Genomic DNA, 25,617 nt, shown 5'->3' with positions numbered 1-25,617 from the left:
TCAGGCGCAAATATATTTTATTGGTTCATTTCTTGCACTTGAAGTACTCTTCGATGACATCTTTGGCCTGAGATTCCTTGCCATAGTCCTACAATAAGACAATGCATTAATAAGACAATAAGCCAAACGTCAGAGCCCATTTTGGGGTACTAAAAACAGGGCATTCAGTAAAATAAAGTCAACCCATATTTAAAAACCAAAATGTAGCCATTTATTGGGACCTCAATGACTACCTAGTCTTCAAGGCTCGTACCCTGGCTTTATTATTGCCAGCAATAGTTTGCATTTCTGCAGAACACTTGAAAGTTAAGCAGATTTTATCCAGCTGGCAGTGTTGCTCATTAAACAGGAAAGGGAACAAATAATCAGTTTGTGCACCATTACAGAACCATCATTTAAAATGTTTTACTTATGAGAAATACGAGGTGCACGGTTTAAATTTGGCAAGTATTTAGAAGATTAAAAGAGCAGCAAAACATCAGTTAACTGTATGGGTAGGGAAACTGCATCTCTTTCAATATTCCCACATGCAGAAAGTTTCTCATTCCAATTTCTCATTCACCCACCACTGGCGCCAACCAAAAATTTATTTCTCTTCAAACATTAGCAAAGCAGCAAGTGGTGTGCTTCTTTGCTGTTAACTGTTATGCTGATAATAGTTAAGACATTCAGGTCTGGACTAATCAAGCTCAAGAGCTGCAATTTGAGACCAAAATGTAGGCAACAGTATGTAAAGGCACAATAAAACACTTAGCGAATAAAACTGCTCTAAAATATGTACCCATTTTTTAAAAAGAGCACTTTCATCAACTTACTTTGACAACGACACAACTGCAGCCCACAACTTTACGGGGTTTTCCTTCTCTGTCGATCTTGCAGAGACCTACCCATTCACCCAGCTTCTTGTTGTCATCAACCTGTCAAAGATTTTTATATTCCATTAGTACTGCCTTCAAAATAAGATGGTAAGCACAGAAATCATGGAAGCTGTACACTCAGAAATAATGGGTAACGTTAGTGGTTGTTCTCCTCACAAGTCTCAGTAGAGGGAGCCAAGTTATCATCACTGTACAGCGTGAACAGTACTTAAAAAGTCAAGCATCTAGATCAGGCATAGGCAAACTCGGCCCTCCAGATGTTTTGGGACTACAACTCCCATCATCCTTAGCTAACAGGATCAGTGGTCAGGGATAGTGGGAGTTGTAGTCCCAAAACATCTGGAGGGCTGAGTTTGCCTATGCCTGATCTAGATGCTACATTCAGTAGAAAATATTTTACTGAACAAGCAAAACAGCTTTTGCATTCAATTATCAATCTAAAAGATGTACATAATCATTACCTTTATCAGGTTGATTTGATGTTCAGCACAAAGTGCTTCAACCAGTTTGACATACATGGGCTCGTCACAATTGGATGCGAGAACACAAAGGTGGGCTTGGCGTCTAAAACAATAGACCATTATTAGTTACACAGTGGACTACAGAAAAAAGATCCAATTCCTAGTTGCTCTTCTGTTCACCCAGAGAGGCCAAATTCCACTGACTCCCCACCTGCAGTTTCCCCAAACCATTCTCATTAGTCCACAAATCAATAGGACATTATCTGGGGAAGTAGAACAGGGAATTTCTTTCTGTGTGTTCTTTTCAAGACACATGAGGAAAATTGGGATCAAAGTCATGGATCATAAACAGTATTTTTCTTTTCTTTAGACTTTGAAGTTAGTACCAAAGAACGGCACAACCAGTATACTAGTGAATTTCATACCACTGCTGCAATTTAAATGTACCTTAAAGTACCAGATGCCCTGTCAGTAACAATTTAGTCCAGGTTTTTAAATGTGTTTTATTTACCTAGTTATGAGTAATGTTAACACAACCACTTAGAATTTTTCAAACTACACTGGGTGCTTTTACCGTATTACTCCCACCACCATGACATTACTAGACTATTTGTGGCTCCTACTCTTAAGACCAATCTGTATGTACAGGTTTGTCAGACTATTATTCTCACTCATAGTAAGAGTGAAGGGGTATCCGACTTTTTAAGAGAGTCATCATTCAAAACCTGTAGCTCTCATCTCATAAACTGTTGAACACTTTGTCCTGCAAGCCATAGAAGTTCTTTCTCTACCCATCTTTCACTAATTTCTAAAGACATTTTTATTCTAGCAGCATGTTACCTGCTAAATACAGTGGTACCTCGGGTTACATAGGCTTCAGGTTACAGACTCCGCTAACCCAGAAATATTACCTCGGGTTAAGAACTTTGCTTCAGGATGAGAACAGAAATCATGTGGAGGCGGTGCGGCAGGCCCCATTACCTAAAGTGCTGCTTCAGGTTAAGAACAGTTTCAGGTTAAGAATGGACCTCCAGAACGAATTAAGTACGTAACCAGAGGTACCACTGTATATGCGGTTTTAATTTTTATTTGTGGTCTCTGCCATGGTTGAATTTTAATTTTACTTATATCCTGTAAAAATTTACAGGATATAAGGTTTTTTTTACTATTGTAAGCTACCCTGAGCAACTTTCTTCTCACATTTACAAGAAATGCACGACCAAACTCCAACATGGAGGCACACATACTAGTTAACATCCAGCACTTACTTGTCTAAGGCTTTGGCAGCTTCACGAATTCCACGGGCTAAGCCATCGTGGATAAGTGCGGTCTTCAGCACTTCTTGAAGGGCGGTGTTGACATCCATTACACCTCCAGCAGCAATGCTAGCAAATGAAAAATCATAGAAGAACATGAACTTGCTTTATCTCACCAACGTTCACCTAGGCCCCTTTTGCTGTTAACAGTGGCCAGCCAGATATTTTTGAACTGGCATGGCACTTAAATCAACATCTAAAATTGGACATACATTGTACCCAAACACTGATTCATTCAACTGCTACAGCAACGAGATTTTTTTTGCACAGGTCTTAACAAAAGGTCATGGCTTAATTTGTTAAATGCATGTATTTCTTAACAAAGCCCAGATCAGCAAATGTCTAATACTTAAACAATACAATTAGAACTTCTAAAAACACCTTACTTATAACAGTGGACTCCATGACGTCTTTGCATTCTAGTTCCTCCTGGCTACCCCAAACTATCATTTTCATTGACAATTTGGGTTTTAGGATGGCAGGCAATACCAGTGTCTTCTTACGTATATTAAAAGTACTGAGACTACTTCTGGGTATCTTTTTAAAACAAAAGCAACAGCAGCTTATACCTTTCCTTATAGGGGAGGTCTGCCCTTGTTCATCTTAGTTGCACTTTCCTGAATATTTTTGAATTCTATGATCTCATGAGAAAGAGCTACCAGAACTGTACGAAATATTCTACATATGGGCACAATGCGTATTTATGTTTCCCAGATTGTTCTTTCCTAGAAGCTCCTAAAATTGAATTTCCCACATTACTGACAACTTTAAATGAATGTTTGGTAACACAGAATATTAAGTTTGCACACCACCTTGTTTAGTAAGCAACACTACCAGACTAATAAAATCTGTTTAAATTGTGTTTGCACAATTTAAAAATAATGTGCCATGGAGTTTTTGTTACTTGCAAGCTTGCTAACCTCACTGATCATTTTCCCCCCAGATCAAGTAAGAAATAGTCAATCCAAATATGTTATCCTTTCACTTATCAAGTGGCAAAAACTGTATCCCCAATCCCTAATTTTGGACCCAGTTTTCATAGGTGTCTTTAATAAGAGTGGCTGGAAAAAGAGAGTTCTCTTTTAAACAGTCCCAAGTTCAAAACTGCAGCTTACGAGGCACAATGCTGATTTTAAGCTGATCAAGGCCATAAAAAGAATGAAGTCTATATGAATTAATGGAGTATTGTTTCGTAAGTTACAATTCCAACTCTTCCACTCTGCATGCAGCAACCCATGAAGCTGCTGACTACAGCAAAATCAGCACCCTGATAATTTAATATGTGGGAGAAAGGGCAATAAGCCAAACACTGGAGATATATCACTAGTAACAGTGGTTTGGGATGGGTTTGTAAGGAGCATATCAACACAACCAATTACAACTCAGAACACTAATAATTCTGGGATAAACTTCTACAGACTTTAGTGCAACTTTATTCTTAAAACAAAGAGGCAATGAAAAATACATGGAGTAACACCAAACCGTAACACTCCTAGGGTGCCATAGGGTTATGTTGCATAGATTAAATAGGAAGGAGGATCACGATGGAGGATCAATGCTGTAATAATGCCAATAGCAGTGAAGTCTACACGCGACAGGGTGCTTTTTGAGTCTCTGTACAGCAGGCTAAAAACCCCTCTGAAATTTGCCAGGACCATTTGCTGCTCCGCTGGGATCCCACGATAAATCCAATTAATGTTTACAGACGTCCAGTTTCCCATCATCCTCCCCATCTCACATTGGCGTCCAGAAAAACAACAACCCCGTTCCCTTTCACCGCATGGAGACTCCGGATTCGCGGGAGGGGGGGGGAGGAGGGGAAGGGCGCGTGCGCGCACAGGTGTCCGCAAAGAAACTTTCTTCCTGCAAACTTTCAGGCCCTCCCGCAACACGGACGGAGAGGCCTATTTTGCACTGAAGCGCCATGTTCCAGTTATCTGAAAGAGGAGAAAGGCTCTGCGGGGCCTTCGCTAAGCACGTGGTTCAAGCGGCCGCGAGGAGAGCAACTTGGGCCCAGCCACGTGCAGCCAGAAGGCGAAGTCCCCGCGCGGGGCCCGGAAATCGGGGAAGAGAAGGAGGGAAGCTTCCGCCCCGTCGCCGTCCGCTCGCACTTACCCTTCCTCGGCCATGGTTGGTGGTGACTCTCCCGCCCGGGGGGTGGCTGAAAGAAAAGAAGGGAGCCTGTTAAACGGGGAGCGGCAGAAAACGAGAGGGAGCGAACAGTAAAGAGAATCGTCTTTCCCCTCTCCCCCCCCCTCTAAAAACAAGGAGAAACAAGGGGGGGGCGAGAGAAAGAGAGAGAGACCCGACACGCGCGGCACCCACCTCACAGCTTCCACGAACCTATGGTGAAAAGGAAGGGGCGGAGCAGCCCGCCCGCCTATTTAAGGCCGCGAGGACCCTGCTCTCCTTCTCCGCGCAGCCGCGCCTGCAGTTTTAGGCGTCCAACCATTTCGCCTGCTCGGAGGCGAAAAACAAACGGATGTTTAAGCCCCGTTGCCGGTAGTTCCTTAGGAAACTTTGCGGTTTTGCTGAGCGAATCATCAGTTTGCCTTAATATAGAGGAGCGCCCCGGTGCTATAAATGCCCGTTATATTGCCCGGCTGGCGGCAGCGGCTGAGCGAGGCACTGAGACCCGCCGTGCCTGCTCCGCCTCCAGCTTCCCTGTTGTCCTGCGCAAACACACAGCGCTCCTCACACTCGCACTTCGAGACTTCTTGGCGGTTACTGCGCGGAGAGGAGGCGGCTGCCTAATTCTCCACGCTGGATAGACAAAAACACACACACAAAACACCGAATCATTCAAAAGGCACCGGCGGGAAAGTCGGCGGGCGGACCAGGCTGCTCCGGAGGAGATTCGGGTCTCTGCGGAGACGCCCCTCCAGGGTCGCCCTCCTCCTCGCCAAGAGTCGCTTTTATTGTGGATCTTTCGGGGTTTCTTGGGTAGATTAAGTCGGTGTAGGAACGGATGACTTTGGGGAAGAAGAGTCCCGAGATAATGGCAAGAGATGCGCCCCACTGTTCCTTGGAGCGCCAGCTGGGAATTGGCCGGAATGGGCAGGAGGGGCTGGGATTGTAAAGATGGACCTTTGCCAAATACCGTATTTTTATACCGGTGGTTGGCTGGGAGAGGTTTTTGAGGTCTTTTTGTTTTTTAAAAAACTTAAATGGTGTAGGCATAAGTTGGCCACATCACTGCCACACGTGGTAGCTTTGGCGCTTCCTAAAGGCTGCTTGGGGCGTTTGTGGAATGCCCTTCTACGCAGAATCCAGAACGAGTGCATTTGCTGGACTAAGATTTAGATTATCCAAGTAGCAAAAGTAGACTGCATCATGTCCTCAAAAATGCTGTGATCTGCAGAGATGGCAGGATCCAGTGCAACACACAAGAAACAATTGTGTGTGTACTGTACATTGTGCTAGAAAGTACACACACATTTGAGTACACTCTGCTACATGCAATAGGAAGGTTCTGGTTTTTTGTATTCTTAAAACCCTCCGAGTGACAAGTTCATTTGTTATCAAGAAGTATATCCTGCCTTTATAAAAGATAGTCAAGACAACTTACAACATACCAGCAAGGAAAGTGTAGTCAATGGTAATTATGCAATAGGCAGTTATAATTCACAAAACAGTTGTTGGTAACACTGGCATCCTGGTACAGTATTGGTAAATCACTGAACACATATACCATGCAAATCATTCATTGTATTGCTTTGTATTAAGTCATCTTGAGTAAGGAGGACAGAGGAGCATTCATTTCAATGCAATTTGCTTTAAGTAAGCGTGTTCAGGATTTCAGGCAGCTCATATCTCCTGATCCATCATGTAATGATTTGGGGGCAGATGTCTAGCCAGCAGAATGAGTAGGACTCTCCCCAAATGGGGCTGGCTTACCACACTCTGGAACACACATGGCCACCTAAAGGGGTGACCCTCTGGAAGGCATGGTTGTCAAACAATAGAAATACTTAACTAACTGACCAATCACGTCAATTCTGCCCCACCCCCCACAAAAAGCCTGGCAACGCCCATGCTGGAAGGTCAGTTAATGCAGAGTCTAAAATTACCAAATTGCTTCTGGTAACAAGTTATTTTAAAAAATAATAGTTCTATCCTCCTTCTCATTCCAAAGATGCTCAAGCTGGCTAACAGTAATACACACAGAATAAAAACAAACCTAATCCCTACAAACTTCCAATGCATACTGACCTTAACAAGTTATCAATAACTAACAATTCTGCCTTTGATTATAAAGTCAGTGATACAGAATAAGCAATTAACTATTTCTGATCTGACCTTGCAGTTTTGAATTTCTGCTTCTTCCATTATGTTAATGAGGCACAGCATTACTTGGAATACTATTGACCATATTTTGCTTTAGAGAGAAAACTAAGAGAGAGTTAATACCCTTGATAACCTCTGAATCTCCACCAAGTGTCTTCATTACTTTATTTCTACTAAACATCTTTGGCTTTCTTTTCTTTTCTTGTCTATCTGTGATGGAAAACAGACATACTTGGAATATTGCTGTTCTCTACTGAAAAGCTGAATCTTTTAATTTGTTTCATGTTCAGCAGTAACTTGAAAAAACATAGTATGCTGCAGCTTAAAAGCCTAGCATGCAAGTGGGTTGGATTTGAAGGAGATGGGGTGGTGAAGTTATACCAGACACAATTACAACTGCTCAAAAAGAAATGAGATGCTTGAAAAGAAGTGGGAGAGCATCCCTCCCCATTTCAAGAACCTGGTGCATCAGATATTAGTTTAAAGGCCTGCCACTCACTTTGAAGCAAGGCATTTTGATGACAGGACTTTGGAATATAAAACAGCCCAATTACAGGGTTGGGAATTTTAAAACCAAGAAATGAATCCTACAAAGATACACATTTTTTTAAAAAAAACTTTATTCCACTGTGAGTAAATTGTACACATATATAACTGCAGAAGTAAGCCAACCATTCTAGGCCTGAAAATTTAAATACATTATACGTGTGTGTGTGTATGAAGTCCTAGGTGCCACTCCTAAGCAGCAGTGTGGTGAAGCAATACCACTTACATCACAGCAAAGGTCAGTGATATCAACTCTTGGTGCAATAGTCTGTGTGCCAAATAAATGAGCTTTTGTTAGAGAGACAGAAAAATACACACTAATGAGGCTGAAACATGCATAGCTAAGTCTTAAGCTAACACATTTATTCTGGAAAATCCCAGAATTATTTTAGTGCAACCAACCAAAATATCACAAAATAGTGAGCAAACTCTGAAGTGAGCAGACTTTGTATAAGGCTGGATGTTTTGTAAATGGGGTGGAGAAGCTGCCTTGATTCCAAAGCCAAATTGGCTGCATTGATTAAAAGTTCATTTTTGCCATATAGTCTTAGAGGTGTGTTGCCATCATGAAATGAAAAACACAGCACTTAGCTCTGCTCCTACATTTATGGAAGAGGAAACAAAATTCATTGATGAAGTGGGTTCAAGGCTGGACTCAACACCATTTGGTTAGAATTACAGTGGCAATCAGAGAGCATGTGCATTGCACTTTTGAGAATACAAATGTTTGAACTGCTCCTAGGCTGAAACCACAGAGAGGCAAGTTGCCCACATTTCCGTATGAGCGCTCCATCCTAGGTAGTTTTCCACAATGCAGTTCAGACATTTGCTGGAGATGCTTCACATATAGAAGAAATGAGGTCTGTTTTAGCTTTCTTACTGTTCTGTGGTCAACACGTCCACCCCCTCACCCCCTGCCCAGAGGCATGCAAAAATAGCCATTGAAATACATTGGCTCCTTCCAGAGGAGGGAATCACATTTCTGAATGGCCACTGAAACCAGAGATGAGCTGCTTACATCACTGTCGCGAATGGGTCGGTTGCACCTTGAGAGTTGGAGACACCCACGTACCTGGGAGTAAGATACATCGACTTCAATGAGTCTCACTTCGAAATCGGGCATGCTTGCAGTCGCAGCCAAGTTAGCCCCACTGAAATAGCTCCCTCAGATTTTCAGCAAGACAGTTTACGGATGTCTTAAGTCATAAAAAACGAAAAAACCCTCTTTTCAGCTGCAGGGGCACTTCTAAAACTCCCAGCGGCCTCAGGCTCTAAGACTAACAGTACCAGTGGCTGAACCAGAGGAGGAAGTTTTACGCCTTTAAAAAGCCCCCACCCCGAGGAAAGCTTGCGGGATGAGGCAACTTCCGAGCGCAGCTTTCAACTAACCGAAGTGAAGCCTGCCGGGATCCGGAGCGGGATCAGAGTTCGGCGCCGGTTTGCTTCCGAAGCTGTTTCCTCGCTGCCGCCCGGCAAAACCATTCTGCCGAGTGGATGCCCCGGGCTTGAACCTACTGGGTCGCAGCAGCTGAAGTCGTTGCCCCTCCTTGCTGGGAAGATCCGGTTGTTACTTGTGGAAACCCGGGGAGCCATCGCTCTTTTCTCGCGGGGGGTGGGAAGTTGCCTGAAGCTACAGCATCCAGCCTTTTCTTCGCTTTTCCTTATTTTACAATGGGCAGCCCCGAAGCGACGGGCGAGCTTCCAGGTGGGTGTAAAAATGATCGGAAATGCTGCTGTTCGATTAGCCTCGCTTCGAGAGGTCTCTTTCCCTCTCCCCGCGCTCTCTATCTCCAAATCCCCGGGAGGGATTGAATCCTAATAGCGAGTTGATTTACTCAGAAATGTATCCCACTGGTTTTAGAGTTTACTCACAAGTAAGGGTGATAGGGTCGCAGCTCGCATGCAATTAGTTATGCTTTAGCAGCCTTTTGCTATACTACACCCCAAACAAGATAATCAAAACAAAAATAACAAGGTAAATTGGCTATAATCCCAACAATCCGTGGTTTTTTTTAAAAAAATTGTGGAGTTATATACAATGATGGGGCAGTTTTATTCTGGTAAATATATGTTGCTAGAGAGCTAATTACTTTGTGCCAGGCTTCCTTTCAACATCTCATTAATTTGACTTTCTGCCTTTTTACCTAACTGTATACAGTTACATGGGAGTAAGTCCCATTTGACTCATTGGGGTTTACTTCTGAGTAGACGTACATAGCACTAGGCTGTTACTTTCCCCCACCTGAGCCAACTCCTTCCAATTTTATTCCCCAAGAAGTGAATAAAAGGGGGTGGTATTAAGTTTTGAGTGTGTAAAGATATCTGAATAGTAGAAATGACATGAGTCTCCTTGAAAAAATGATTAAATCACAGTAGGACACACCCACTGACACTGCAATTGCATGTGGGCTTATCTTACATTAGAACATGAAGGTAACAAGGTACAGCTATTTTAGACCCCTGTACTGCTAGCCTGCACATTTTGCTTATTTCACTGTACTATTAGACTTAGGTGTGGTCCTTTCTCAATGGAGCTCAGGGTGGTTCTTTCATACATTATCCACATAACCAAACCGGAAAGGTAGGTTATGGAATAAATCAGTGTGTGTGGCTAATCAAAGGTCAAACCCAGGTTTTGTCTCTTCATTTCTCCCCACTCTCAAATATTTACTTTCTGCAATAGCATTGTACTATAAATATTGCAAGAAATGGTCTTTTGAATGGAAGAGTTTACTAATTTGGACAAAATGCATGTATAGAAATGCATTCTCCTTTCCAATGTCAAACTTAAAGCTAGTACCTCAAGGATAATCTCCAGCTCACCATGTTTGTTAAGAAATATCTCTATGACTTGAGTTTCAAAAGCTCTTAGCAAATTAAGCATGTGGATCTTAAACTGTATGTTCTTGATCATACCAGAAGACTTTCTCAGGCTAGTACAAAAATACAACCTAATATGTGCTTTACAACTTAATAAGTTTCTTATTTCTACCCTTTTAGCACAAGTTTATTTAGAATGTTGGCCCAGATTACTGGACTCTGAGGGTGCAAGTGGATCAAATGGAATTGCATTGGACTCTTGAAAAATCTGAACTTTTTTATATTTCTAATTTAACCTGTGAAAACTGTACATGTATTTGTTTCTACTTTTAAAGTCATATGCTATCTTGCTTTTTACGTTCTAAGAAATATATTGTTTTCCTTCTAAGACAATGACATACCACAGGCGGCAACTGAAGAATCCCGAAGGCTCTCTAAAGAACAGATATTTATACTGGTAGCTACAGCATCTATCAACTTCAGTTCAATGATTTGCTACTCAATCCTCGGACCTTTTTTCCCAAGAGAGGTAAATGGATATACAACTTGGCAATCCAATGCTTACATCATTACAACTTTTTAAATGAAACCTTTGATAGAATTGCTTGATGACACTTTGCCCAGCAACATGTCTAACAAAAGTCTCGTTTCCCATCGTCTTTTAAAAATCGGGTTTTTCCTTGCAATTTTCCATTGAACTGCAAATAAGGAAAAATGAGGGAGGAAACACTATATAATTAGAATCATAAAAAGTAAGGGTGGAATACAAGGAGGGTTGGGAGGAAGAGAAGGTTAGAGAGGAAAATGTGCTGTGGTGTTCGATGTAAAGAAATCCCAACATATAAACTGCAAAATGTTGCTGGTGAATACAATTCCTCTACCCATAAATTTTTAAAATCTTCTGTTTGGGAAGTGTCTGAAAGGACTTTTTGCCATTTGTTCTCATGGATAATCTTGAAGGGTTGTGAACTCTCTAGGCCAGGGTTGGGGATCTTGTGGCCCTCCAAATGTTGTCATCTGAGTTCCTGACCATTGGCCGTGCTCTGGGCCTGATGTGAGTTGGGAGTCCAGCAGCTTCTGGAGGCCTGCAGATTTCCCATCCTTGCTCTGCTAGACCTCTTCCCAGAGACCTGTCCCACCAACAACATTCTACGGTGGTAGGAAATATTTAGATTTCTACTTTTCATGTAGGTGCATTCGTACACCCTGTGTATAAAATGCAGTGTGGGATGCAGCTTTGAACCCATACATAATAAATGCCATATAAACAGATATGGGGCATGTGGGGTGGTGTTTTATTTTCTTTCCATGACTAGGTGCAGGGCACATTCTCTTCTTCAGAAAATAAAACACCTTGGCTAAGTGCCTGGTAGATTGCAGGTCTGTTACAAACTTCTGCTCATGTGAATTTTGCTTTCTCTCTCTCCTCCCCCCATTCATTTGGTGCAGAGATTCATAGATCCACAACCACAGGGTTGTTCAGCAGCAAGCCAGCTGTTCTGCTACAGTGTTTCTTTGGACTTCCTTGTCAATACTAAGGGAGACTTGAGAGACTTCTGAATTGGAACTCCAAAGTCCACCAGCAACGTTTTGTAACAATTAAGCCATTTTAACTGCCGGTATTTCTGGCTTGACATAGATTTTTTTGTTCCAAGTCATTGTGTTTAAAGGAAACCTTTTCTCTGGTGGAATCCACACACACATAAAAACGCTGTAAAAATGCTTTTAAAAAAAGTTTTTAAAATACATTGAATTTTGCATAGCTCACTATTTGTATATTACACTTTACAACACATTTAAAGTGTTTTATTTGCATCTGTGCAGCTGAGTCCTCTTTTTTTCTTGTTTAAGGCAGAAAAGAAAGGTGCCAGTAACACTGTAGTTGGACTCATTTTTGGATGCTTTGCTTTATTCAACTTCTTGACTTCTTTGATCATGGGAAAGTATGTAAGTATGTTTGACAATTTCCATAATGTAAGCTTCGAATATCCTCAGAAGAGCAATGTCATTTTCATTTGACTATCTTAAACTCCTGCCTGTGTACATCCTTACTAAGGTGTTCTAACACATCTAGAAAATCTCAAGCTTCCTAAATGAATTGCCATAAATTAAAGGGAAGGGTTTTCCATGCTTATGGAGTCGTTACTTTGAATACCTTTCAGTCTGTCTTGTACCCTTTGCAAACAGGTAGACTCATTTGAAAGGTCCTCTCAGCAGATCCCAGAATGTGATGAGACAGGAGGTCTGTAAAATTCATACCACCCAATGAATCCAGGTCACTATAGCCTAATACCCATTATCCTGAATTGTACAGACAATGAAGAGACATGTGGCTTGAAGCAATGTGCTCCCATTGAGCTTCATCCACCATCTGCTATACTAGTTCTTGGAGGTGGTGATGGACTTAATGCGGGACAATAAATGGAAGGTGAATCCTAAGAAGACACAGGTGTTATATGTGGCGAGATCTTGAGTCCAGGAGGTATAAAGGCAACCTGTTCTGGGCAGGGTTGTAGTCACCTGGACAGAATAGATCTATACCTTGGGAGGATCCAACATGGTCACTGGAGGCTCAGGTAGCCTTGGTGGCTAGGAGTGCCTTTTTCCAGCTGTGGCAGGTTCACCCCCTGTGATCCCCTCTTGGACAGATGACTTGACCTTTGTATTTGGACTACTGCAGTGGATTTATTAGCTAATGGTAGTGCTGTGGTGCAGCATGGAAAGTAGCAGCAGCAAAGAGTGTTGTAACAGTTAATTGCACCTGTTGCTGTTGTGAAAGTAGGTTAATTCACTTATCCATTTAGAATATTTTTAGGTGTGATAATGAGCTGGATGTAAATCTGTAGAGTGGGCAGACGTTAAGCTCACAGATTTTTAATTTTGTTTTCATAAAAAACTGAAGGAAGAACAGTAAATTTGAGTACTAAAACTTCTATAAAACTTGCAGAAGCGCTATAACTTTATTGTTTTGTAATTTACAGCTTGTACAGATTGGTGCAAAGTTTATGTTTGTTGCTGGAATGTTCATCTCGGGAGTTGCCACAATTCTCTTTGGGTGAGTGTGTGTTGGGATTATGATGCATCTTAAAAAAATAAAAATAAAAATTATTAAAAGTACTTTATACAAGACTTCAACTCAGTAAGCTAGGGCCTAAACCATTGCTGTTCTCCTGGACCTTATATATTTGGCAGGATATAGCATCTGTTAATATTTTATATATTTTTGGCCATTATTGGAACTGCATTTTAAAATTTTCCATGCTTTAAGAAATATAAATCTATACATTGTTTGTATGATCCAAAAGATTACTTAAATGCTTTGCCCAAAGCAGCTCCTAACCTTTACATGCAAAAGGACACAGGCTCAAGATGTGGATATGGATTCTGCTTCACTCCAAAGTACATTTCCCTTTGAAATCCCGAAAAAGTGGAAATGTAAATTGGTTATGGGTCTGTTCGTTGATGCCTGATGTCTTGTCCAAAGCAGCTCCTAACTTATCAACCTTTGCTTAATTGCAGTTCTTTTCTCAGATATCTTTTATGGATTCACTGCAGACGACAACTTTGCCAGGCAGATTTGACCCAATACTTGCCATAAGGTGCAGCCTTCGCTACTTACGCAAGAGGGCCTTGCCAACATGTCTATTATATGAGAGCACTGTACTAGATGTTTATGCATAAGAGGCCTAGGAGCTGCATTAACTTTTCTTTTGATTTTAGGATGTTGGACAGAGCACCCGATGGGCCGATATTCATAGGGTTGTGTTTTGTAGTTCGAGCCATGGACGCAATTGGCTTTGCTGCAGCCATAACAGCCTCGTTTTCTATTCTAGCAAAGGCTTTCCCCAACAACATTGCTACAGTTATGGTATGTATGAAGCCAGTAGCTGATTTTGAGTAATCACAGTTAATAGGTAATGTGGCATGATACTGCTTTAAATGTGTGGCAGCATTCTCTGCAGGGTTCTGGGCTGGAGTCTTTTCCATCCCTGTCTGAAGAGACAAAAGGGGGGAGGGGTTGAACCTGTGACCTTTTGGCTGTGAAGCAGAAGTTCTAACACTTCAGATGCTCTTGGGACCTCTTGGGACTAGGAGACCTGCATCACACAAATCTTGGGTGTCGTCTCAATACACTGAAATTAACTTGGGAAAGTTTCATTTGGTGAGGGATGTTAAGATCGTGACGTTTTTATTTTGCATGACAATCACAAGTAACTAAACTACAAAGGCAGGTCTGTGTTGTTGCTTTAAGAGCTGACCTTTTAGCTGAATGCTGATAGCACCAAACCAGAACAAATCATGACTAGATGATAGTATATAATAGCTTTCACTACATCATGTGAGCTTAGCTTTAGTATCCTTGGACCAATATTGTTGTTCTCTCCACCCCCTTTTACTTTAAGAAAACAAGCTTGTGCTTTGGCATTGGGGTAAAGATTTATTTTTAAAAAAAAGAGATTAAAGGTTTATATATACTCAAACGCTCCATAAGCCAAGGGGAAAAATAGTTAATACATTCATAGAAGCAAAACTTAGCACTTCATTGATGCTAATGAAATTTGTACTTATCACTAATTCTGTCCTGCTGCACCAATTAGGCCACCTGATCTGATGTCATTGTTGTCCTTTCTTTCTTTTTTTAAGGGCAGCCTTGAAATTTTTACTGGACTGGGACTAGTGTTGGGCCCGCCTCTCGGTGGCTTTTTGTACCAGTCTTTTGGCTATGAAGTCCCTTTCATTGTACTTGGGTGCCTGGTGCTTACCCTGGTGCCGCTGAACATGTTCCTCTTACCAAAATATGGTAAGTGGTGTCTTTATTGCCTTTCGGTTCGAATTGGGTTGGAACTTCCCTATTCTCCACTGTGAAGGTTGTCTCTTGGAGCCTGTTTTTCCACACATTAATGTAGGAAACTTTCCTCTCGCCTGTGGTAATACTGGTGACTGTAATAGCTGTGCCCAATCTACAGAGCCCTTGTATTATAAAATAATAACAGAAACAACAAGAATATACCATTCTTCATCAAAACATCACAGTATAAAACACAAAATACATAACATAGTAGCAAATAAAACCCCCCAAAAACATGCATACTCAGGAGGGTTTTTCCAGTCTATCCTGAATGCTAGCTTTGCTTTATTTTCCCTACCAAAGGACAGGACTGGAAAGCATAGTAAAAAGTCCCTTTGGGTGTTGCAGGTAGTGGCTTTCTGTGCGTTTCTGTGATACTTTTGAAGTACGTTAAAGCTGGAGATGAAATTGATGCAGGTTTTTGTAGCATTTTGAAAGCCTGAGAAACCTGTTTGGCCCAAGTCAAGATATTGGCAGTTTCGTTTTCAATTCTTTTCCAAATGATCCCAATTGTGGAATTTGCCCTTTTCACTGCAGCCGTACATTAGCTCTGTTTTCATTGAGCTAGCCATCGCAACCCCAAGATTTCCTAGTAATCGCTTCCACCTCAGAGATCCTTGATATATATGTATGAAGTTAGGATATTTTTTGCCCAAATGTGCCCCAGTATGCTCTTGTTTGCACTGAGCCAGCATTCTAATGTTCATTCCCCTAGGGCGAAGAGATCCTTTCGGAGCTCTTTGCTATTCCGATAAGTTGGTGTCGTCAATGAACTTGGCTGTCACAGTATTCACTTCCTTCCTCTAGTCTACATCATTTATGAGCAATATAAAAAATAGTGGTGCCTACTAGTATTGAGCAGGAGGGGTGGAGGGGTGGGACACACTGTTCACTCTTTATTGCATGAACTTTCCACTCCATTTATTCCTACTTTCTGCTTCCTGGTCTCTAATCAATTAGGGATCCATAAGACAATCTCTAAGCTTTTCCCATGACTGCTAACTTTGCTCAGGAGTCTTGTTTTTCTTTGTCTTCCTCTGTTTTCCCAGTGTCAACTTTAAAAATTGTATGCTCCTTTGGGGCAGGGCCCTATCCCGTTCTGTAACATGTTATTCATACCGAGTGTGATTAAAATAAATAACCTGCCCAAAATGTCACTCTTTGTCTTGTTACAGATTCCACTCCTAGCAAAGATTCATTCTGGAAGCTTGTTGTTCTTCCAAAAGTTATTTTCCTCTGTTTAACTATGTTCACACTAAGTGGATGCTTGAGCTTTCTGGATCCTACCATGTCACTATTTGTCTTGAAAAAGGTAGGTGCAATTGGGGGAAAGCCTTTCATACAAATGCTTCATCTAAAATTATGAAAATCAACTAAGATTGTATAAGATTGTCAATTTTGCAAGGGTCCTGGTGGGAATTCCATAAGGGTCAGTCGCAAGAGGTGTCCTAATGGCAGTTGCTGTCCTGTAGCTTTAAGGCCAGAAGTAGGCTGATGAAGTAATGGAGTGGGAAATGCAGTGCTGCAGGTAGAGCTCAGCCAGGTGAGCAGATGGCAAGCTCTTCCTCTCTATAACTGCAAACTGGAGCCAAGTTAATTGAGTTAGTGGACATTCCTAGCATTCATAATGCTAAAGCCTAAGTGAAATAAAAACGAATGCAATTTTCTGCTGCATCCTAGGCAGATAACAACTCTTAATAATTTTTGTTTGGTTTTATTTTTGTTTTTAAAGTACTAGGTTTAAAATAAATAAATCTGTTACTCATAACAAAGTTGTGCTTTGTGTTCCAGTATAATTTGTTTGATTTCAGACACAAGGAATATCTGAACGGTGTACAGAAATAAAATGTGAAACATCATGCCAATGATAAAAGAGTCTTAAAACTAAAGAACAAGATTCTTTAAATGCAGAGATTAAATAGGCTAATCTTGGAGAAAACTAAAAGTATTCAGCAAAAACTGAAAACATTAAAATGTTGGGGCTTGTTTCACTTCTAAATAAGACCCCATTTCTCTACCAATGAACTTTTTCATTTTGTCCAATTTTGTTGAGGTTAGAGATGGGAAGGCCTGGGGGAAAACGGGGGGGGGGGGGAGATGCAGATTTTTGCCATCCCCCCCCCTGTTCCCCCCCCGTAGTATTTTGTTTTAAAGTTGCAAGTTTTTCTTTTAAAAAATGCACAAATGTTGCCTTTTCATTTTTATGTTTGTTTGTGTGTGTGTGTATCAATTGCATAAGAATATATTGCTTGTAAATCTAACTTTGCCCTGCTGCAACAATGAACTTTACTGAGGGTCAGATGCTATTTTTATGAAATATCAAAAAATCTGCTTTCTTTTTCTAGTTCAAATTGCCTGCTGGTTATGTGGGACTGGTCTTCTTGGGGCTAGCTCTCTCCTATTCCTTATCTTCACCATTGCTTGGTTTTCTCAGTGATAAATTCCCGGTGAGTTCAAAATCCTGCTGTGATTCTACATTATAGAGTGATTAAAGTTCAGTAGGCTTCAGAACTAGAAATTCCTGTTTTGAAGTCAAAACACAACCAATCCCACAGGCCTCACTGTGGGTAAAAACAGGGGTGCCTGGTGCCCATTTCAGCCAAGCCATATCCCACTGCCTATTATGTCAGATTTTGGTGAATGTTCTAGGTCCTGGAACCTCTGCAAAATGCAGATGCCCCCTTTAGACAAATGAACAGGGAAAACTTTAAATTAATGGGTAAAAGCTGCAGTGACAATAGAAGGCTGGAAAACCAACCGGTTTTGAAATAACTCCATCAATCCCAAAGACCATGCGGCTGGATGCTGGTTTTGTTTGTGCATCACAGTCTGTCCTGAATGTGACTGTTCTGCCTTAGGAAATATGAAGTGACGCTTATAAAGTACATAATTTTTCCTCCTGTCAGTTGAATTAATTCAAATGTAGTTATTTTGACAAAATTCAAGTCTTCCACTTCTCTGTTTCTTGCAGTACTTAAGGAAGTGGCTAATGATTTTTGGAGGCATCTTGACAGCATTATGCTACTTTATGTTAGGACCAGCTCCCATCTTGCACATCGAAAGGTAATGCACACTTGATGAATGTGTCTCTGGCCCGGGCAGTCTGTCCGTCTTCTGAAGCTTTCATACTTATTCAGAAATCAGTAAGCAGGGCAGTGTATGTTCTGCCCTCAAATATTCATATTTTGTACCCAAAAGCTGTTGACATATGATCACATATGTGGTCCCCTTATGACCTTATTCAGCCTGTACACAGCCTGCTGTTTATTCCGCCAAGAAAAGAGTGTGCACTATTGAGCTTTTGGTATTCCTTCCCTCTTACTTTTAACTTGAAATGTTTAGAAGCATGCACCCCCTTTTTTGAAGTAAAAATGAAGACATTTACTTCCATCTCATTTGTGTCTAAGGAGCTTGGGAGATAGTGTAAATGGGGGTTATCCCAGCAGTTAATGCCACAGATTCAAGCTTGGCCTTCCCAATTCATGCCCAGAGTGCCCTGACAAACAATATTTTCTCATTCTGTGGGAGGTAGATTTGAGGTCCTTTCCTTGAGCTAGTTATGGAGGTGACATAGCAGCATCTTGTTGTCATGCCGCACATCGCCTCTCAGCTCAACTCCTCATGGCAAACATAATCTCTGAACTACATCTGGGAAGCTGCCTGCTTCCCAAATGGAGTTCAGAGATTATGAAGGGTTTGGATGTTCAGCACACGTTCATGACGATTAGCCTAGAACTTCAGGTGCCTGCCTGTGACTAACAAAATCGCAATTGCATTTTAGGAAATTTGTATTCTACATTATTGATTAACATTTTGGCTTTTAATTGATTTTATCTGTTTTTTTTATTTTATATAAACCAACTTAGCAAAAGTCACTAACACACATTGTTGTTAGAATATATTATTACTAATACTACAATGGGGGGGGGGACTCCTATAAAAGAAATGTTGTTACCAATGCTAAAAAAAATGTTAGTATATGAATCAAAGGTATAATGAAGTGTGTGTTTGCTTATTATTTTATTTATTAAATCTATATCCAGTGCCTTCCTCCAAATGAGGAATGTTGCATCGTTTCCTCAACTTATTTTAGGATTTTGATTTCCCTCCCTCAGCAAACTCTGGCTCTTTGTTCTAATGTTGGTCCTGATGGGTTTTTCCCTTGGAATGAGCGGTATCCCGATATTCCCTGAAATGCTCAATCATGCATAGTAAGTTATCGTCTCTCCATACACTTTGAAAAAAAACGTTATTCTTTGGCAGCTCATTGCAAGCGAATTGGAATAGGGTTCCCTTATTTTGTAGTGAATTCCTTTGATGATTATAGGTCTGTGCCAGGATACTTTCTATTGAGAGGCAGAGAGTCTGTTCCTCCAAGATGTTGTTGGACTCCCAGCCAATATGACCCAAAGTTCAGAGATGATGGGAGTTGCAGCCCAGTAACATCCAAATGACCACAGGTTCCTCCACCCCATTTCATATGCAAAGCTAAGACAACATATGAATTAAGATGATGGCAGTGCTTTTATTTTTTAGAAGAACAGCCTCCCTCCCTGAGCTAATGAGCCCTTTCCCACTGGAGTACCAGTGTGGTACCTTACGCTTGCCACAACCACGTCTCATAACAGAATGAGATGTGGTTTCATGGGCATAGAGAAGATTTTGAAGAGACAGCACTCCATTCCTTTATTCTCCCTGCAGGAAAGATTGCAGCTGCCTTTGAAAGCCAAGGCAGGTCTGTTTTGGATGCTGCTACTTTTTGATTCTATGACTTGTCTTCCAAGCTGCAGAGCTCCAAAACTTGCATTTCAAAATGAAAAGTTGGTACCTTTGGAAATGATCTGTTTGTTTGCTTTTTGTCCTGCAGTGAGAACGGCTTTGAGGAAGGATTAAGCTTGTTAGGCCTGGTATCTGGACTCTTCAGCGCAGTATGGTCACTTGGGTATGTAGAAGGTCATGGATTGCCTATCATTTGCACTCCCATGTACTCCTCTCTTCTCCGTGTGTTGATACTTACAGAACCAAAGCAACCCTGCTCACTCACAGGAGGAGAGGTCTCAGTAGGTTTGAGGGTGGGGGTGGGGTGAGTACAAAACATGAGTTTACGTGGGTTACATAAATAAGAGTTCCATTGGAGAAAACCCCCAAAATATTCATTGTATAAGAATGTGAGTGTTGTATGCAGGGCCGGATTTAGGTTTGATGAGGCCCCAAGCTACCGAAGGTAATGGGGCCCTTTATATGTCCACCTGTCCTTTGTCAACAACAAATTGTCGCCGTTTTTTGTGCTGAATATATGCTATATATGCCCATTACTTACACAAAACACTGTTGCTGTATGTAGGTTTTATTTTATTTTATTTGTTTTTTATCTTCTATTTTGGAAATGTACATCCAGTCCCCCCCTTTTAAAATGTTTTGGGGGCCCCAAGAGAGTGGGGCCCTAAGTTATAGCTTGTTTAGCTTCTACGTAAATCCAGCACTGGCTGTGTTATAGTGACAATGGGGAAGAAACTAGAGGGGAAATCATACAAGTAAAAATAAGGGCCCTTTCAGACTCTTAGCACACATTTCTAAGCCTCTGTTTGAATAATTCAAAAGACCTTTTTGTTTCTAGATATAGATACTGGACTTGATCCAATTGACCACGAGCACAGCTCAGAACTCAGAACTGATTTGACCAAGGGGAGGGGCAGAAGGGGGGCATGCCCAGGTCACCCATTCTTACAGTTGTTTGATTAGGGGCACGCCCTGTTATGCCGTTTGGGTTGAGCCCATGCATTTCTAGACTCTGTGGCGGCATAAGGTGTTCTAGGACACACTCACAACCTAAATTTAAAGCGCAAAGCTTTCCCACCCCAAAGAATCCTGGGAAACGGTAGTTTGTTAAGGGTGTTGGGAATTATAGCTCTGTAAGGGGGAAACAGCAGCTCTGAGGATTATTTGGGAGAAGCCATAGCTATTCGATTGGTAAAAATGTCCTTTAAATATACCAAAATTGTGGAAACCTTTTGGAAAAAGTGTATTTCTGAGGTTTGATGGCTCATAACACTACTTTTTTTTGGAGTAATACCATGAAATTATTAAATGGAAAGATAATTCAATGAAGAATGTCATGCAACAAAGTTTGTTCAATTTTCTGTATTCTATCAAAAGAAAAAGGAAGCACAACTTGCTTAGGTTGATATGCAGCAGCTTTCCCTCATTTGAATGTAGCCAATGAGCACAAGTGTTTAGAGAGCCAATCGGGTGTTATGAGCCATCGAACCTCGGAAATACACTTTTTCCAAAAGGTTTCCACAATTTTGGCCACTAGTGTGTGGTGTGGATGTGAACCTAGGTAAAATAATTTATCTGGATCCAGCGGTGATTAGTGATGTGGAGGAGAGGATAAGGGCGGGAAGGGTACCAGTTCAGAAGACTTGAAAAATTTATTGGAAATCTAGGTTTCAATCCATGATAAGTTAATTGCACTTTGTGAAAAGTTACTCTTGACTAAGTGAAGTCCCATTGAGAACTAAGAGTGACTAATGTAATAATAGTTTATAAACTCAACACGTTTTGAGCTGTCAACATGTTTTTTTAGGGGCACTAACTATGCAAACCAGTCTTTTATAATGTCTTGGGCTAGCCACACCTTTCTGGTCTCCTGTCTTGCAGAGCATAGTAAGCAGCTGCTGCTCTGGCAGGGGGCAGAATTACCCGGGATCCTTCCAGTGGCCCATACTGGGGGGAAGGGATGTTTTCGCTTAGCTTTTCTTAAGAAGTGGTGCAAATTCTTCAAAGCACCTTGAATCATAACCCGGGATGCAAAGTCTGTACAAGCTGCATTGGTCATTCTTTCTCAGACCTACGTTAAATGTGTGTTTCGCTTCCTTCTCCTAGGTCTTTTGTAGGTCCAACATTAGGTGGATTTCTAAACGACAAGCTGGGTTTTGAATGGGCTGCAGCCATACAGGGTGGATTTGCGCTGATAAGTGTATGTAAACCAGTGTTTTCTTGATATGAGCTTTTATTATGTTTGTATCTGAAAGTGTGGCACATTGCAAATATACTATTTGTTTTCTCTTCAGGGGTTAGCTCTTGCAATATATTATGTCTACGAGGCCTTGCACAGAAGAAGGTACTGTGACTACTTTTTTTATTTTAAAAAAATGAATTAAAGGGGGAAATGACTATTTTCATTTAAACTTACAAAGAACCATTTGAGCAAATTGTTAAGTCTTTCCTGCTACACTTCTGGATTATTCAGCTTGCTGTAAACTAAAAATTATTTATTCATACTTATAGCCCACCTTTCCCCCCAAGAAGCTCAAGGTAGCATACAAAGCCCCTTCCCATTTTATCCTCACAACAACTCTGTGAGGTAGGTTGAGCTGAGAGAGAGCACGACTGCCCCAGAGTTGCCCAGGGAGCTTCATGGCTGAGTGGGGACAATATTTTTAACAGGAAAAAGAGAACCAGCAGTAGAAATACACAATAAGTCAGAAGCCAGATTACAAATGATTTCAAAGGCCTGGGTGAATTAAAAAAAGGCACCCTCCCTATGAAGAAGGAACCGAGCGAGCCTCTGTGAGGAGACGATTCCACAGTTGGGATACCCACCTCACTGCTATGTTTTCTATCAAAATACAGCTGCTGGGGGTGGGGGAAGCTGATCAGGATCGGGGCCATGGCATAATCCTGATGAAATCTGTTATGTACTGAAGTTCTCACCCTGGGCCAGCAGGGGGATACTGTAGATAGTTATGCAAATGAAGGATCGAAAGTGACGTTCAGTGATTGGATAGTTTTAGAAAGTTGTTACAATAACGTGGTACTGGAGCTCTATATAAGCAGGCTGACTGAGCCCTTCAGTTCAGTTCTGTCCTGGCCTGTGAATAAACAAGAGCTGTTTGAAGAATCGCTGTGTCGTCTGATATGTTCACCCACAACTTAACAAAATCTTTCATCTAAAGCTGCTATTTCCCACAGGAGGGAAGTTCCCAACAGCAACTTCAAGGCAGCTTCAGGGAGAGAGATTTTTCCTGAGACTGAGGCATTGGCTGGTTTAGCTCTGGCCCTTAGCCATATTAGCTGTGGCAGCTTGTTTTGATTCCCCCCACATTCAAGTCCAAATATTGCTGTGTCGTGGTGGTGCGTAAAACCGTGTGTGTCATCACAGCCACTAAGACTAAATCATGGTTTGCAAAAGAAAGAGGAAGGAAGAATGTGAAACCGGACTGAGGCAACACAAATCCATTTGCAGCTCTATAGCCTTCTTCCCTTTTAATAGGCATTTTTTTTTGTGGGCATTTAAAAGATTTATTTCGCCTTTCTGTTTTAATATTGCTGTGGATGCTGAGAACATTTCGAACCTTGTCTTTCTTCTTTTGCGCAGATCCCATCCCCAAAACCTTCCAGGCACAGAGGAAGAAAGGGCTCGTCTTCTGCCAAGTGCAACGTAGCTGGAAGCCTTCCCTGCTGCCAGTTTAAAGCTACTTTTGTACGGATAATTTAGGAGCTTGATACACAGGCAAGAAGCAAGCAAGCCACTGAAGGTGTCCACCTTTGCCTCACGCCACATGGTGGGCTGTAGGTTCTTGACCACAGTACTGTGGCATTCTGTTTCTAGAGGGAATGCCTGTGTTTTTGGACAGTCGTGTGATAGACCTCTTTGGGCTGGTTCTACGTGAGAGCAGCAAGGTTGCCTGGTGGACAAAAGTACTTTGCACAATGTGAAAATAATATATTCCACTATGTGAAATATGTTCCGTAATGCTCTACTTTTGTATTCTAATGTCACCAATGGTCAGCACTCAATAAACTTAGTTTCTTCGAAAGTGTGTGAGATGTTCTAGGGCATTTTGCTAATATTTTTTTAAAAGATTAATATTCTTAGAAACTTTTTAAGGTATATTGTGACCTAAAACTTTTGTCTGCCTGCTAATTTAAAATAAAGAACACTAAAAGCTGTTTTATGTGTACTTTTTTCTGAATGTGGAAAATTACTGATTGTCTGAGAAATTGATTTGTGTCCAGCAAAATCGTCCCCTTGATGCAAAACCTTTTGCTTGTGCAACTGAACTTCCATTCCCTTTTCTCTTTCTCCACACACCCCAGTTCTGTTCCGTTCTGGTGGTTCACTGTAGCCCCCCTGAGCGGATTGGTGGTGGGATTTAGAGAGAGGGGAAAGGAAGGGGAAGTCAAATTCTACAAGTGGAAGCCCTTGTGCAAACCGGGCAGTGTCCTTAGATGCCCTCATCATGCTCCAGCTGCTTGTATTGCATGCACATTCTAACCCCAGAGAATTGTTTTGCATTCCACTGTGTGTGCTCAGCTCCAGTAAATGTGGACTTTCCCATTACCTTCAATAAAAGAGACAAACACATTCCTTTTGCAAGGTGTAGAGCTGCCCTCTTCATTTGAAAAACATTGCTTCCTGCTTTGTTAATTATAATAATTTAATAATAATTTATTATTTATACCCTGCCCATCTGGCGGGGTTTCCCTAGCCACTCTGGGCGGCTTCCAATAAAAAGATTTAGAATACATTAAAACATTATTTTATTCATTGCACTTATATCCCACATTTCCTCCAAGGAGCTCAAGGTATACGTGGTTCTCCACCTCCTTATTTAATCCCTTCAACAACCCTGTGAGGTAGGTTAGGTTGAGAGAACATGACTGGCCCAAGACCACCCAGTGAGCTTCATGGCTCACTGGGGATTTGAACCTGGTCTCCAAGATTCTAGTCTGACATTGCTTCCAGCAGACATTATATAAGAAAGAGGTCTTGGAGGAAATATGCATGTGGGTACCTTGCAAATAAAAATCTAATTCAGTGTAGCCATAAATTTGTCTGGCTTCTGTTGAAGGTAGATCTATGACCCCTGTTAGCAGGCAGAATTGCCGTTCTACAAGTGGATGGTGGGGCTCTGCCAAGATGGCATTAAGTTTTGAGTTTCCCTAAATATATTAGTTCTGTATTTAATAAGATGTTGTTGAAACTTGTCAGAACACAGGAGGATGCTTTCTGCTGAGACACACACCACTGGTCCCTTAAGGGATTATGTACACACGGGATTTTCAGTAGCTCGGCAAGATGTTTCCAATTCCCAACTGTTAGCAGTAGCAGCAACCAAACAGATGTTCCTACCTATACATAGCCTGCTGAAATGAAAGCAAAGCAAGATAGGATTTCTGTGCAAAAGGACAGACTGTAGCTCTGCTCTTGTCTTGAAAAGTTCCTTAGCTCCGAACGTATTCAGAGGCACACTGGGTGTTTGTTTAAAAGCACCTTTGAACTGTTTAAGAATGCATACAAAGCTATACAAAAAATGCCCCATAAAAACAAAGGGTGGGATTCAACTAAATGAGTCTCATCAATGGAAGCCCTTCACAAGAAATTGCACAATGGGGCTTCTAACCTTTCCTCCCTCCTGCATGCCACCTTAAATTGCCTTGGCGGAAGGGGTCAG

General features: G+C 41.4%; 2 protein-coding genes across 3 annotated transcripts; one reads left to right on the top strand and one right to left on the bottom strand.

Annotated features, from left to right (window-relative positions):
• RPS12 (ribosomal protein S12) lies at positions 1-5,072 on the bottom strand. Its single transcript, XM_083607860.1, has 6 exons — positions 4,981-5,072; positions 4,771-4,816; positions 2,608-2,724; positions 1,340-1,442; positions 816-917; positions 1-88 (listed from the first exon to the last, which is right to left on the bottom strand). The coding sequence occupies exons 2-6, from the start codon at positions 4,782-4,784 to the stop codon at positions 26-28; spliced, it is 399 nt and encodes a 132-aa protein (XP_083463986.1). The 5' UTR covers positions 4,785-4,816; positions 4,981-5,072; the 3' UTR covers positions 1-25.
• SLC18B1 (solute carrier family 18 member B1) lies at positions 4,681-24,112 on the top strand. Of its 2 annotated transcripts, XM_083607798.1 has the most exons (16): positions 4,681-7,234; positions 7,301-7,371; positions 8,349-9,193; positions 10,698-10,837; positions 12,160-12,255; positions 13,290-13,363; positions 14,029-14,176; positions 14,953-15,109; positions 16,333-16,469; positions 17,503-17,604; positions 18,129-18,220; positions 19,273-19,368; positions 20,025-20,099; positions 22,043-22,136; positions 22,231-22,280; positions 23,538-24,112. In XM_083607798.1, the coding sequence occupies exons 3-16, from the start codon at positions 9,160-9,162 to the stop codon at positions 23,602-23,604; spliced, it is 1,362 nt and encodes a 453-aa protein (XP_083463924.1). In that variant the 5' UTR covers positions 4,681-7,234; positions 7,301-7,371; positions 8,349-9,159; the 3' UTR covers positions 23,605-24,112. The 2 variants fall into 2 exon arrangements, with proteins under 2 accessions (XP_083463924.1, XP_083463925.1); XM_083607799.1 differs by lacking the exon at positions 7,301-7,371 and having other exon boundaries at positions 5,267-6,253; positions 8,411-9,193.
• Positions 24,113-25,617: the final 1,505 nt, after the last annotated feature.

Source organism: Podarcis filfolensis (genome assembly GCF_964270895.1).
Source record: "Podarcis filfolensis genome assembly, chromosome: 3".
NCBI lineage: Eukaryota > Metazoa > Chordata > Lepidosauria > Squamata > Lacertidae > Podarcis > Podarcis filfolensis.
The sequence above is the reverse complement of the archived record's forward strand: the minus strand, read 5'-3'. Positions and strand labels throughout refer to the sequence as shown.